This window comes from Juglans microcarpa x Juglans regia, chromosome 7D (assembly GCF_004785595.1).
Source record: "Juglans microcarpa x Juglans regia isolate MS1-56 chromosome 7D, Jm3101_v1.0, whole genome shotgun sequence".
Lineage (NCBI taxonomy): Eukaryota > Viridiplantae > Streptophyta > Magnoliopsida > Fagales > Juglandaceae > Juglans > Juglans microcarpa x Juglans regia.
The window spans coordinates 19,904,695-19,920,792 of record NC_054606.1 but is presented as its reverse complement, the minus strand read 5'-3'; the positions used below and the strand labels follow the sequence as shown (position 1 = coordinate 19,920,792).

General features: G+C 37.6%; 1 protein-coding gene across 6 annotated transcripts; it reads right to left on the bottom strand.

The window, feature by feature from the left end:
• Nucleotides 1-811: 811 nt before the first annotated feature.
• On the bottom strand, nt 812-10,407 carry LOC121239932 (transcription factor TGA9-like). Of its 6 annotated transcripts, XM_041137325.1 has the most exons (14): nt 10,395-10,407; nt 9,074-9,139; nt 8,833-8,982; nt 8,566-8,657; nt 8,134-8,216; nt 7,587-7,838; nt 6,628-6,681; nt 6,474-6,533; nt 6,244-6,321; nt 6,090-6,138; nt 4,895-5,166; nt 4,370-4,594; nt 1,998-2,140; nt 812-1,260 (listed from the first exon to the last, which is right to left on the bottom strand). In XM_041137325.1, exons 3-14 carry the CDS (start codon nt 8,937-8,939, stop codon nt 1,161-1,163), a joined length of 1,515 nt encoding a protein of 504 aa, XP_040993259.1. In that variant the 5' UTR covers nt 8,940-8,982; nt 9,074-9,139; nt 10,395-10,407; the 3' UTR covers nt 812-1,160. The 6 variants fall into 6 exon arrangements, with proteins under 6 accessions (XP_040993259.1, XP_040993260.1, XP_040993262.1 ...); XM_041137326.1 differs by lacking the exon at nt 10,395-10,407 and having other exon boundaries at nt 8,137-8,216; nt 9,074-9,417; XM_041137328.1 differs by lacking the exon at nt 10,395-10,407 and having other exon boundaries at nt 8,140-8,216; nt 9,074-9,417.
• Between the last annotated feature and the right edge of the window lie 5,691 nt (nt 10,408-16,098).

Here is a 16,098-nt window from a genome sequence, read left to right as displayed (position 1 = left end):
ATCGCTGGAATTAATCTTTTCCAGCGTTTAACAATTGAATCGTATCTTGATTTTGCGGCGATTAGAGGTTGATATTGCGGCGAATTTTATTCGCCGGTGATAAAAATATTTGACGGCGATTTTTGGGTTCCGTTGGAGTAGATCTAAAGTGGGGCTTTAATACCGGCGAATTTGCAGCAATTTTTTAATCACTGGTATAGGAATTTTCCAGCGATTATGTATGTTTTACCAACAAGAATGAATCGCCGAGAAAACTCTGATTTCTTGTAGTGTAGTACTATCACATTTTGTAGTAGTAGTACTTGATATATCTAATTTACTAGACAAAATATCAAGAATATTAGGCAATCTTTATACAATTTGAATAAAATTAAAGAGTTTCTGATATCGGCCTTCCCTGCTTGTCTGTTTGCATTACTATATAAAATACGTATTTGACCTAGTTGATCATATAATATGAAGTACTTCAGCATGCAACCTAACCTCCATCTCCTTCTCCACTACATAAAGGTCTTCGGCCTCCAACACCCATGCATTAAGAAAAGACAAATCTTTTAAATTTTTGTTCTATTAATAGAATACTCTTCCTCACAACCACTACTTCATATAAATGCAGCTCTAATTTCTATATATATCGATCTTTGCCTTTTCAATTTCTAGTCCTATTTATCATTCAATAGCCAGTTAGATCGAAGAAGGTAAGCTGGTAATTAATTTGAGAGAGAAATTAGAGAAAAATTAAAAGGAGAAAGGAAGGATCCAGTAGTAATGGAAGGAATTAAGAACAACATGCTCATCATGAATTTACAGCTATATATCATGTATACTAAAACTCTGGATCTTTTTTTCTCATGCTTTAAGCAAGTAGATGAAATTAATTACATGTACAAGATCATAACGTACGTAGTAATTAATATATTATATATATATATATATATATATAAAGATACTATTAATTAAAAGGCAGATCGAGGATAAAAAGAAGCTAAAAGAAGAAAGTGTCCTATCTCCTCTAAAGTATATATATCTTTGAAGATATCTGGCGGCCAACACTAGCTAGCGCCATGAAAGCAATTAGATCAAGATAAGGATCGATTTCCTTGGCCCGGGCAGCATCAGTACTACTACTGTGGCTAGTGGGATCATCATGATCATCTCCTTCAAAAGGTTGAGAAATGGTTGTGTGCAGATTGATGAACAATTTGCAAATGATCGGTGGCTGTTGTTTGGCAAGAGTTATGATCTTCACTCATCAAGCTCCTGCATGCAGACATATTTATTATAATTATAATAGCTGGCCGTCACTTTTTTACGTAAAAGCTACCATGCACGTACTGCTTTCCACCTTGTATTTTACTTTTTTTTTCAAAAAAAAAAAAAAAAAACAATAGAATGTAAGAAAGTTTTAAGAAAAAAAAAAAAAAAAAAACACTTTAATTGCAAACGAAGTAACCTGCTGACCAAGTATCTACCATTTTGCATACTAATGCTAATTACACTAACAATTTTGAAAAAAGACTTTGAGTTCAATCCACCATTAGCTTTTTTACGTGGGTCTCAGATTCGTCCACTATTTTCAAAATAAGTTTGCGAAGTAATTTACATGCCGATCTCCTAAAACTGTATAAATCATTTCTATTTGCTTATGCTAGTTTTGCACATGCACTAATTTTAAAAAGTGCGAAGAGTTTTAGGCTGAAATGGTATCCCAAATGCAGCCTGCAGTACTGCCACCTTTCGCTTTCGATCATGTGAAGTGATCATACACATGGCACATAAAAAAATCGAAATGAAAAATGAGTTATTATATATGTTGAAAAACATGCACACAAGACAAATTTATATATAATTCTTTGAAATATACGTGGCATGAGATCGAAACTGTCTACCATTTCAAAGAGGAATTAAGAGCTATATATATATATATATTTGAATTAAAATAGATATTCATAATTAAGTGTAATTCTATATATATATATATATAAATATAATCTTACTCTCGTGGTCGAGATGCCCAAAGGGAGCTGAGGGCTCGAAGTCGGCCATAGTATTCTCCAATTACAAGAAAACATCTTGCTGCCTGTCGGATAGTCAATACGTGACGAAGTTGATGAAGGGTTTGCTGTCTCAAGTTATCGGCCTGAGTTTTGAAATTAATTATATATGAACCAATATTAATAATTAGGAAATATATGAATAAATGTAATCAAATAATAACCAAATACAACAAGCTGCTGACCTATAATTAATATATATACAAAAACATATTATATATATATATATATATATATATATTTCAAACCACAACCACCATTTGGAGTACTTGAGATGTGGGCGCCCTAGCTATAGAGAACTGCAAGGGCACATGATGGATGGACATAAACTAAACATATATATCCATTGAACTAGCTAGGTTGAAACTCATGATGAATGCATCTTATCTACATATTTGGACTTTTCCAATCTAGAATATTAAAAAATAAAAAATAAAACATTTTTATAAATTTTTCAGTTAATTAATTAATTAATTGGTAAATAATACTCCCAAATTATTTATAAATTTTTGTTGATGATAGCAGCTAGGTCTGGCTAGGATTTTTTTATTTCAACAGGCCAGCATGCATCACTTTCAGACCAACTTCCGATAGAAACTTATTAGATGAAAATTCCACATCAAAACCCTAGCAGTCAACACCAGCTTGAATGGACTTCTTAGCAGCAAAGCAATATATATTCCCCCATAGAAATAGACAAACCACCGTACACATGGCAGACATGTAGTGGAGATGATCAATCCTGACTAATGAAAACCAATTTCTTTGATATACAACGTACGTGATCATGTCTCCAAGTTGACCAAATTAAGGCGCATTATAATTAATATAAGTAGTCAACCGGGATATTCATGATCATATAGACCATTTATATAATAAGGTTCATGATAATATTGGACGGCTGGATCGGCATCGAAAACCTTAATGATCAGAGGCGTGTTTTCACCTTTGTTGTTTTAATTCTTTAATTTTCAGCTGAAAGGTCAAATATACTCGATGCAAAGGTTAAATCAAGTTGATGTCATGCTGCATGAAGTTCAAAGGATTGGATTCTTAACCTTAAGGTTAAGGTCATCGGGAGTAACTTGCAAAGTTTAAATTGCGGCACAAAACAAGGAGACAAACGAGGATATACAATGAACTTGAATGGTCGGTCTATAGGATCAATCTACGAAGGAAACATTTTATCTACCTTAATTAGTTAACCTACCGACGCGGCCTCATCGATCATCTTGAACAACTCATTGCGGAGCCACACATACATGCATATATGCACACAAACAGGAATATTATATAAATGGTTTGAGCCAAAAACCCTAAACCTAGCTATCTAGGTCAAGTACTGGGCATGCAAAAGATGTTAGGTGAGATCTAACACTTTTTCTTTTTTTCTTTCTAGTGTAATTAGGGGACACAAACGAGGCAATTAATCAAGAGGGCCTGCAGGTATATAGCTAGCTAGCTAGGGTTGAGGTGGGGGTGGAAGATTGACTATGTATGGGAAACCAGTTGCGAGTTGATCAGATCAATGCTTCTATGGCGGCCGGTGAAATTAATGGTCATCTATTAATACACATGATAGTAGTGTTGACATGCAAGTAGATTAATGGTACATGATAAGGCCAGCATCTAGAATTTGAATACTTGCAGCTAGCCTTTAGTTTTTCTTGGTTTTCCGAGTACATATATATCGATCGATCACGAATTACCCATAACCGGGTTTATTTTTCAACACTAGCCGGCGCCATCAGATCTATATATTATATATACACATACATGATGAAATATCATTTTCGGAGTTCACTAAACACGACTTGGCCAAAATACGGAGAAAAACTGCTCTTTCTCCTTGACACGTAATATATATGAATGGGTCTCTACTTAGATGCATGGTCCTAGCTGCTTTTCTATTACTCGATCGGTTTCCTCTTCGATGGCCTCCCAAATTTTCTTTAATTCATAATGAGAAACAAGAATATATATATACTTCTTTTCCTAACAAGTAATTAAGCATACGTGTATCCATCACCAAATTTCATAGCAAAGTCTTATATATCATTTTAACGTTTAAATATATAGCAAAAAGCATTGTGTTAATTAATCAGCAAAAAACATAAAAAAAATATAGCGAAAGAGTACTTTCAGTCGATCTTCATCGTTAAATTAAGTGTGTTGCTATATATATATAAATATGCTAGTGCGTATATATGGTAAGCAGGTCCAACCTGTCAGCCAATTACTTGTAAAAATAGAGGCCAAAAGAACATACATTTCCTTAGTTTAATTATTAAGTGCGTGCGTGCGTGCGTACGTACCTGGCGAACGAAGCCTTCAAGGTTGGAAAGCTTGCCCAAGGCAACAACCATCTGCTGCATGCCATCAATGACAGGCCCTGCAGCAGCAATGGTTTCGATCAGAGACTGTTGGAGCTGCTCCTGACCTTGAGATAGAGCCTCCTCAGCCTGTTGCGTCGACTGTTGCAATCGGTAAATTCCCACCAGTTGCTGTTCTGTTAATGGGTCTAATTGACCTATTAACGTCTGATTATTCCAACACAACACGTATCCCAAAAAGCCAAAAAAAAAAAAAAAAACACGGTTAGGATAATGTTATTTTTTTGTAGCAGATAAAGTTTTTCCTTTCCAGGAATAGTGGAGCTGCTGCAGTCCAATCAATGGTAACTGTGCATTTACATCTTGAATGTTTTTCAGCATTTTACTGCCAAAATGGCCCAAACAAAATTGTAAACTGAGGTTGGTTTAGACGTGAAAATTTGAAAAAATTATAATAATAAGATAAAATGAGAATAAAAAGAAACATAAATATATGTACGTCTATACCTTGATGAGATCAGAGGGCCTGAAACCACCTATCCAGAGGAAACAACGCTCGACCGGAGTCATCCACAGCCCAGTAATGACGTGAAATACATCAGATTTGGCGGCCACTCCCTTCAGCCGGAAAATCTCATCATAATGAGAAATATATCCTTCCACGATTAATCTAAGATCCCCGTCCGATAAATGTGCGTGCAATCCTGTCCGGAGCTCAGCCATTAGTCTGTGGTCATCTTCCAGCCATCTTGCGTATTCCATGTCAAATATTGCAGCTCCTACAACAAAATCGATACAGCAATATTTATATATTAATATATAATCACAATCACAACTATATTTATATATAAGGATTATCTTCAATCATGTGATATGGTAATTAGAACCACAAATTATATAGCAATGATATGAATGTCAAGAATAATTTGCATTAATTATATTATTAAAGCGCTTTTTATGTTGCTAAAAGTGGAAAAGTTGTCACCTTATTGGATCAATAATTCACAGAAAGTTGAACAAAATATAATGATGTCTTTTATATATGTTTGAGAAAAGCCAAACAACCTTCAAATGGGGGGTATGCAAGGTGACAACTTCGTTGAATAAGTCGAATTTGGATAAGTCGGCAAAATATATAATCAAATTCGTTGAATAGTTTCATATTTCAAATGTTGGTCCCAAAAAAAAAAAACATACAAGTTGGCAATATAAGATAAATATTCTAGTCACAAAATGATTATACAAAAGTAATCTCACAAACTGATGTGTCTTGATATGATTTGTCAAATTATAAAGTTATAAAGTTATATTTATTGTAAAGCATATCTAACAGATCACATAAAAATCATTTTATAAATTTATTTTCGTGTAATATTTTAACTGTAGCACTCCTCATATAGTAAATGGTGGTGTCTGTGTCTATTTTTTGTGAAAAAATAAAAACAAAGAAAAAAAAGAGCATTTTCCAGTTATCTGAACGCTGGTATGGTCAAGTTCTACTTTATGTTGGCATTCTTTTACACGCAATCCCCCTTTTACCTAATCACTGGCCACCACATGGCTTTCTTACAAAATACATGACGAAAGGGCATTAATGCTTTTAATTGATTTAATTTCCAGATATCTGTTATTTTAAAGCAAATTACCTTCATGAACTATGTATGATCAGTACGTATAACCATGTATCTTTAAGAAAACTCACCAGAGCTGAGATTTCCACCAGCACCACCACAACCACCCAAGAATAGCCCCTATTTATTATTTAGACAACCCAAAAATAATTATCTTAATTAATCTTGTCAATAAATTGAAATAATAATTTATATAAATTTTCACAAATGCTCTAATATTAAAACCTGTGCCCGTGCTCTTTGCAGGTCTTGTTCAATCTGAGTAAGCTTCATTCTACTTGACTCTAGCTGTTGCACATAAGCCTGTTTTGATAGAGAGAGAGAGAGAGAGAGAGAGAGAGAGATGCATGTGTAGGATTCTAAGAATTTAGCGGGTTTTCATGTTTTGTCATCATTCTAAGTACGTTTGAACCTCAAAGTTGAAGAATTCCCAGCAAAGTTTTTGACAAACATACCTTTTTCCTGAGGCGGCTTTTCCTTGCAGCCTCTCTGTTTTGAGCTAAACGTCTCAATGTCTGAAAGAAATGCTCAAAATCTCAACACTAATTAAGTATGAAATTTTTGTAAAGAAAGAGGACCGAAGAGAAAAATACAAGTGTATTACAGGACCTTAGCGTCCAGTTGTTTCTCTGACGTTGAACTTGAACCACCTGATCCCTTCCTCTGCAAATAATTAAGGAAAAGATTATATGAAAAATATCAAATGATGAGAAAATTTATGCAATATGGGAATAGCCGGTAATAATAAAACATATAGAAATACCAACTGAACTAAAACATTTTCAGATTCTTTAGCTAATCTTAATTGCTGGGGACGAAAAAGAAGAAAATATTTTTAGTTGATTTTTCTTTCTTTTATATGAAGTTTATTCAGCAACTAGACTTGGGTGAATGGGAAGAAAAAAACGAAATAATTAGAAGATAATTTCGTGGTTGATTATTAGAGAGCTCACAGAATATCTTGGAAGCATTTCTGCGTTCTGATACAGATTTGAGCACTGCTCCTGATGAGGACGAGGCAGGTGATCATCGACATAATAAGGGTAGCAAAAGACATCCTTATCTGCCATTTGTGTTTGATGTTTTGGTCTTGTGGTTTGTTCTAATCCCAAAACAGATGTAAGGCTACAAATAAGAAGGTTTGCGCTTGAGTTTGGTGATTTTTGTGATTCGGTTCCTAATTCCAAAACTGATCCAAGGCTTTAAACATGAAGTGTCGTTTGATTTATAGGGACTGAGCAACAGTGGGTCACTATTCTAATGAGAAAACTGTAGTAACTACTGTGAAGATTCTCGCTTTGCTTTTTCCGTGCACAGTACTCTCTCTCTCTTCCAGGTCAGACATGATTCATCAGAAAATCGTTCAGAAATCAGGGAAACTCTGCACTTTGATTTGTTCAGAGTTGTTGGGATCTGTGCTATTGTATACGAAGATATGCCAAGAGAGAGGGAGAGATCAAAACAGTAAAAATAACAATAAAGATACCGACTTTTTCCAGAGTTTTGGGATATGGGAAGAGAGAGAACTAACTGGAAGACTTAACAGTTGAAAGTAGTAGTTTAAAAACCTTTTCTTGGGGTGCTTTGACATCTGATTGATTCTGTGATGGTCCTGTTCTCGATCTATCATTTGCCATCTCTTGCTGTATTTGTTGTTGTTGAAGCTGCAGATGCTTCTGATGATCAAAAGCCTGATGATCTGAGGAAGATGCTTTTTTACTAATAGGGGATTCTGATTCCAACTGGACCTCAGCTTTGCTTGAGAAAGTGTTCACTGCTGATCCTGAGTCAGTGCTCTCGCCCCCTGATTTTGAACTTCCCTGATGTATAAAACAAACCAAAAAATCCTTCAAATGGGGGTATGCAAGGAATCATTCCAAAAATAATCATAGTCCCCACAATAGACTCGGTTTGTGAATTGGAATAGCCAATCATCCCAAACAATTTAAATGAACTTAAAAGAAGTTCTAACTTTTTCAAACGAGGTTTTTGAAAATTTGTCTCATGAAAGCGAAATGGTTGGGATGCTGTACTGCGGTTGAACTTTTAAGCATGCTAATCTAGAACCCCATATGACAATAGATTGGTCAAGGATGGAGAAAAGTTAGATGCTACTACTACTCTTGGGGTGGTCTGGAATCTCATTGGCCATGAAGGGAACATTTCCAGAGTAGCTGCAGGCCTGCCTGTGAATAAAGCTGCAAGAATCACAAAAGCCAAATCTTCAGAGGATCACCAAAATAAATACTCCTTAAGACTTTCAAGTTTTCGAAAGGTGGAGGAACCTAATCCCCCTTTTCAGCAGTTATGGAGTCAGTAAAAATCATGCTGGGGAGGTCAGGTTTCTAAGTTTGTAGCCTCACGCCACTCGAGTCCCTCGTCTCTGAATCATCACAGTATTGGAAATGGTAACCCCCCCTCCTGTGCCTTCTGCAGACATATTCAAACCTCTCTCTCTCTCTCTCTCTCTCTCTGCTTTTAGGAGTTGGTTATTCCAATCATACGTCAGAAAAAAGGAGAAATGATAGCTTAGAGAAAGGAGCATACGTGCTTTAGCTTCATCATTTCTTATCTTAACTCCTTGTAGCACAATTGCTTCTTCTAGCTCTCCAAAATCGAAAGCAGATCCTTCTTGATTGCTAAACAAGAAAAAGAGAATTAAATGACCCACGTCAGGTATGAGCAGATAAGCAACAAACCCAATTCCAAGTTTTTTTTAAGAAAAATGAAGGAAACTAGTTTTGGTAGATAATATAAGATTTTGCATTACTAAAGAAATTTTGGCTGAACAATGAAAGATGTTGTCTCACATACATGAAACTTGTAGGAACATTAATTCCATGAAAAACTGCATAAGGGACATGGGGATTCGAAGGTCCTGAGTCGGATAAACCAGTCTCCCCAACTCTATGGCTCGCCATGCAAGACCACCTCAGACCATTCTCATTTTCATCCAAGAAGGAACTGAAAGGTAACACGTTGCAGAAACCAAAAGCCATAAGAACAAAAGCAGAGGACTTGGAGAACTATTTCCAAGAATTCACCTCTGGTTTACCTCAGTTTGTGTTGGAAGTTGCAAGAGGAATTCTTATTCGCACCAAAAGCAAGCGCTGAGAGAGAGCAAAGGATCGAAGATATCTTGTCAAAGTATTTTTAAGTAGCCTCAAGAGGCCGGTGGTCGAGTCTTTTTCTCAGATATATTATCTCTTCTTTTGCACCTTTTGATCTTTCATTCGGGGTGTCAGTGTCTGTTTCTTTTCTCCTTCTCTATGAAGAAAACCTGAGTGATTAGTCTGTTTAGGCTGCTTTATCACTTTCTGTAATTGTAAATATTTATCAGACTTTGGAACTCATCCTACGGTACAGAAACTCTTGTCCTTGCAGCCCTGACTCAGGTCCCTCTTGCCTGTGTGGGGGCTTCAAAAACAACAGAAAATGAAAAATAAACAAAACAAATATTAGGGTGGGGTCTATGGCAAGAACCCACTAGAATCACCAAGTCCCACTCCACTCTCTCTCTCCTAACCGCCTGTGTTTTGTGATTGGTTCCTTTATAGGTCTCTTCGGAGCTGCAAGTAATATTGCAGCAGAAAAATATATATATGGATAAAGAACAATAAGAATTCAACATTGAATAGGAGGAGATAAGACAAGGTTATCTTTCACAAACGATGGTAAAAGAAGATCAAACGAAAAGCTCTAAAAATGATGTTCTCTTGATCCCGTTTACTCCCCCCAAAGAGTGATTTGAGTTTACTTTTGACAAGTAAAGAGAGGGAGAGCTATTTAATTATTATTTGAAGGTTCTGCTCGTACCATTTCAACCATAGCACTAGAATAATAACCCACTTGTATTATATAATCCTTGCTATATTGACATGTATTTGATTGGTATTATCCCCTTTGTTGATGGGTCAACATCCATTCCCTGTCATCACCTAATACCTCCATGCCACATTAAGATTCCTTTCCATTAATAGAAATTTCTTTTGTCCCTCTACAGTCCTGAGTTGAAGCAGGTTCATGGCAGACTGAGTACTGTTGTCATCTTGTTTCTTGTTAAATGCTTGTGATTCCTGCATCATCAGAGCCCTGGTTTTGATTGCTTTCCATGCTCTAAACAGTGTTTCCTTTGCCAGAAACCTGATGACTAATCTTTCAAATTGCATCCTTGTTTATCAAAAAGTCTAACTAATTTGCTGTTTAAACAATAGAGGGTATAGAAAGAGATGGAGAGATTAATTATTTTATTTTCAGACTAGTTATATATTTTAGTTATACATGACCAGCATTATTGAGGAGGACTACAAATATATATATATATATATACATATACACACACACACAAAGAGAGAGAGAGAGAGAGAGAGAGAGAGAGAGAGAGAGAGAGAGAGCCCTAGAGAGATTGGATGGAAATAGTTCATGTCGTGTTCATCTACTACCCTTGTGGGCTTTTTATGAGGCCAATGATTGGCCTAAAAAAGGGTTTAATGCAAATAGAGAAATATACATGAGTTAGATAAAAATGTTTGTTTTTTCAAGTACTGCAACTTTTGTTCCCAATAAACCTTACAGCATGCATGTTGTTCTAATGTAAAGATATGTAAAGGCTTAGATTACAGTATCCATGTATCTTGAGCTTCATCAAACATGAGTACTTCTTTACGAGTTCCTTTCCTACTATATGTGGAAAGGTAATTGGTCTGGATCAAATCCAAGCATTGATTATTCTCTTTAAAGGTTTTGATTAACTGCATTAAATCATTGCTTATCCTCTAAGCAAGGAAATTAAGTTTATAATATCAATTGTTTTCCTGCTATACCACTTTTTGGTGTCTAATTTTGTGGAAGTATCAGCATCTCTACTCCTCAAAAGGTGCATGGAAATTACAAATTTAGCTGGAATGTAAGGAAGAGAAGCTAGGATTTAAGATGGATCATGGTGTTGACCATTCACCAATAAGAAAGATCTGGGTGCCCAATGATTAGCAATGGACCCCAGATGGTCGTAGAAAATCATGATTTTTATTTTTTATTTATTAAAAAAATCATGATTACTCAAGACTGAAGAAAAAAAATCCAACATAGGCTTTTGTACAAAATACGAGACAAGTAGCCCAACTGTTAAATCTGCATCAAAATCATGAATTCCAAAATTTTCAACAAGTAATGAGTCCAGAGTCAATTCCATGCAATTTGGTCATCTAAGAATTATTCATATGTTTGATTAGGCTGGTTGAATGGTCATGTGGCTAATTCAGAACACCGACCAAATCAGTCACAGGGCGATGCAAATAGATCCTAATGCTGTGAAAGCAGTGGCGGAGTCAGCATTTTGTCGGCGGAGGAGAGGGGCCAGCATGCATGATAGCAATACAGTTTTGTCAAGATGGGGGGGGTGTTGGGGGAATAAGCACAATTTACAGAACAGAATAAGAGTAAAATTTGCAGGATTGAGTATTTGACTTGATGTTGCCAGAAGTTCAATCCTTCCACTTGTTGAATTAGTGCTTAGTTTCATTTAATTGTTCATCGAAATCTCATTGAATTATCAGCATGAACTTGTTCTAAATGCTCTTTTAGAGTTCACTCCTTTTGCTGTTTGTTGAATGCATGCAGGCATTCCCACTATATTTTCTCGTAGGGAGTCAGGGACTAAATTGGATATTATAAAGTTAGAAACGAATATCCTTCTTTACATAGCATGACAATGGGTCATACGCTTGCTGTTGTTGGTGTATTAAACAAGTATAGTTTCTTAGTGGGTTTGGATGTAGTATTTGATACCTCTTAACTAGAGGGTTTTGTACAAAAATACCAATTACAAAATGAAAGTTCAAGCATTTGACCTTGTTCAGTATTAGAATTTGGAAAACCCTACTATTTTTTTCCCTTTTCTTTAATGTTGTGATTGCACTTTCTAGAATGATTTTGCTCCAGCTTTGTTAAAGGGAGAGATCCACAAATCCTAACCATCCAGAAATTCGGTGGATGGCGAGCAGAAGGCCCAGACCAGTACAGGAAAGATGGGGCAGCATCCTCACGAGCACGCCTCAAGCCACTGCATTAAATGACCTGATATGTGTCAAGATCTCATCTCCGACAGGGGCTTCCACATTAAATGCGACATGATGCCGCCTCCAAACACAGAGACTCGGTATGAGTCGAGACCTTGTCCCTAATAGAAACTGTCACATTAAATGAGATGACATGCAGCCCAGAGTGGGGGTGGACATCCCAGGCACAAAAAGAACAGTGATCCCACCGAAAAAGGGAAGTATGCATGCCTTGATATAGGTACAATTCGAACTCATGTGATTACAAACTCTCTCTCTCTTTCTCTCAGAAAAACTTAGGCATCAGAGGTGTTTTCTAGCACTCCGAACCACCAAACTTCCTTGTTTCAAGTCGGACGATGAGGCAGGTGAGGTGCGAAAAACGTCATTAACAGTTGGCGTCGTATGTGAGATTATATTAAGTAGAATTAACATATCTTTCGTATGCCTGCCATGACATAGTCCCTGGTAGGGTTGTAAACCGGTCGGTCCATCACCGGACTGGACCGAACACCCCATAGGGACCGGACTGGACCGGTAGTTATTGATCCGGTCCGTCCATTTGGTCCAGCCTATTTTTTTTTAAATCAATTAATAAAAAAAATTATTTAAAATACTAAATTAAATTAAGTGACTTATTAATGTGGATTATGTAACAAACTCAATAAAAAATATTTTATATGGTCAATGATAATAAATTAAATGAAAATTACATTATTAATTTATATAATTACTATATAATTAACTAATTGATATTATATATTAGTTAATTCATAGAATATTAACAAGTGTTAATAATATATTTAAAATTTTATATTATTAATAGTGATAGGTTAGATGAAAAAATATATAAAATATTGTTAATTTATTGAATATTAACAAGTATTAATAACATATTTAAAATTTTATCTTGTTAATTGTACAATTAGTATATATAATTTTTTTTTTATTCGGTCGGTCCGGTCCGAAAAATCTCCACCCCGAGACCGGACCGAAGACCAAAATTTATGTAGTGTTTGGACCGAAACCAACCATGCATTTGGTCGGTCCAGTCCGGTCTGGACCGAATCGGTCGGTCCGATCGGTTTCTCGGGCCCAGACCGACCGGTTTACACCCTTAGTCCCTGGCAACCAAAGAACAGGAAGCTACCTCGACCAACATGGAGGGAAGGTTTGCATAAATGGATGAGCGAATGAAGGAGATAGCATCGGAAATGGAAAATCTCAAGCGAGAAAAAGATCCTAAAACAAAAGAACAAGGGATCCAAGGAAGGTGCTGGCACAAGCTAGAATAAGCGAAACAAAATAGATTTACAGAGCGCAAGCAAGGCCTTCTCTAACGATGAGAAAATGAAAAAGATGCACCTTAAACTACGTAGCCTCATGGGAAAGTAAAAGGAGATGGCAACGAAAACAGGAGCATCTTCCTCGGTCCATCAGTTGCTAAGAAACACAGATCTCCCTTACCACGAGAAGGTTATGGCAGTCCTGCTCTTATAGAAGTTCAAAGTTTGCAAATCGAGATGTACGACGGATCCAAAGACTCAGTCGAACATCTCGAGTAATTCAAGGCTCACATGACGCTCCACGGCTTTCGTGGGGAGATTGCATGTCGAGCTTTCTCCCTAACACTCAAAGGAATTGCAAGGGGATGTTTCAGAGCTTTCTAGCCAATCAGCATTGATAGTTTCAAGGAGCTGGGCAGACAGTTCATTACTCAATTCATGGTCAATACAAAGAATAGGCGTTAGAAGCCTATCTGACCATGAAGTAGTGGGAGGATGAAAGCTTGAAAGTTATCTTTCTCAATTCAATAAGAAGCGCCTGAGAACGCATGATCAGAACGAGAAGATCGTGTTAGCAGAGCTCTTGGACCGCATTTGGCTCAGGAGCTAGTTCATGGTTGAACTAGCGAGAAGAAGGACCCCTACAACACTACAAAAATTCATAAATCTGCAGATGATTTTGTCAATGTCAAGGACACCTTCCAGGGTTTGACCACCCCCAAGAAGATCCAAGGTGAGGTAGTCAAAGAACGAGGACAAAAGAGGCACAGGTGGGGGAACCAGTGAGAAAGAGTCGAAAACCAGGAATGGGAAGTATGAGAAAAGAAATGATAATGGTACTTCAAAAAAAAAAAAAATATAATCGAGTATGAGTGTACAAATGATATAAGAACAAGAAGTGACCCCGAGGCAATGACCATCGAGGTTGGAGGACTTGCAGGTTTTGCTGTTTTCATAATGTAGAAGGCTACAAAACTGAGGATTGCCATCACTTGAAGCGAAGGATAGAAGACATGCAAGAAGATGGGGAGATTGAGCGACTGATCGACCAACATTCATCGCCGCCTAGGCGAGTAGACGACTAAGGGAATGAGTGAAGAATGAGAGACCGCAGGAGCCAAAGCCTGAGGGGAAGAAAGACTACAAGGAGGGGACGGAGAATTCCCCACACTGAAATCAGAACAATGTCTCTTTAGGAAAAATCCAAACTATCGTTGAGGGATTTTCCAGGGGAGGCACGCCTGCCTCCAACAGAGAGACGTATGCCAGTAAGGCAAGATATGAGGAAATTTTTAGCATTGGAAGACCAGCAAAACAAGCCTGGACCAAAGGAGGGAACACCTATCTTAAAAGTCTTATCTTTCATCATCACCACCAACACGGTCGAGTCCATCTCCCATATGGTTATCTAAACTGATGTTCCACGCTCGCACTCGATGAACAAAGGAGGAAACACCTCTCCTAAGATTCACATATCTCCTCACCACCCAGTGTGGTGGAGTCCATCTCTTGCCTGGTCATATAAGCCTACATATTTCCTCACCCAAAGAACAGTCAATAACGCTTTCATTCAAATTAAAGGACACAACCCTAGGCATATAAAATAAGGGGCTCGCATAGCAAGTGGACAAGAAAGAAAAGAAGTAGAAAGTGTACATATTCGTAGACGCCAACAAGATTCTAAATAAAAAAATCGAATATCACTCAAAATGATGAGAGTCAAAGATATATCTACATTGTATACATTATCCAAGGAAAAAAAAAACAACAACAATAGTGAAAAATTAGCTTTGGGCAATAAGGTGAGGGAAGGTGACGAGCACCAATCGAAGGAAGTCAAGGAACTCACGGGCCTCCTGAGTAGGCTTGAATATCCCTAAGTCCAGGGTCCTCGAGGTTGCCTGGGGGTCCTCAAGTTGGCTTGGGGGTTTGCTAGTGAGTACTCCCGCATTTTCTCCAAGTCGAAAGTGTACCATAACCCCAGGCTCGGCTACAAACCCTTTTGGATGCCTGATTTGAGGGGAGAGCCTAGCAAGTTCCTCATTGGCAGAGGCAAGCTTAGACTCCAGTCCCTTTACTTGCTTCTTGTAGGACCTCATCTTTTTCTTAGCCACGAGACTCTTGTTATCCATGAATGCCTTGTCTCTCGTGAGCATCGCATGCCACACTTCGAGCTTCTCTTTCTCAACCTTGTGGCAGTCAAGCTCCAAGCCCATATCCAATTGAGCATCCTCTGCTTCTAACAAGGAGGCGACATAGTCAAGACATTGCTACTGGATTTCTTCTAGCTCTTTGTCCATACAGGACGCTTGAATCCACTTCTTTGTCAGGGCTTCAACCTCAAAGTGCTTTCGGGACACTTCTTCCCTCGATTGGCCCAAGCCCTTCCGAAAGGCGAGAACCTCTTCGCGAAGGCATGTAATGTCTCCCTCCAAAGACTGGTTGTAACTGTCAACCATGGCAAAAGCCAGCTCAGCTTGGTCTCTCTCAACCCTGAGCTTAACTATCTCATGATAGGTCTGCTCATCGTAGATCCACAGCAAGTGGGCCTCCTCCTCCAACTCGGCCTGACTGTCCATGCTCCAAGTTGCCAGATTATCAACCCCCTATCAAACAAAGCGAACCAATTAGCAACGGCGAAGAGTAAGAGAACCTAAAGAGAGATAGCAAGAAAGTTTACCAAAGAGGGAAAATCTTTGAGCTGGTTGTCCATCCTGCATATAGACTTGACCCTGACT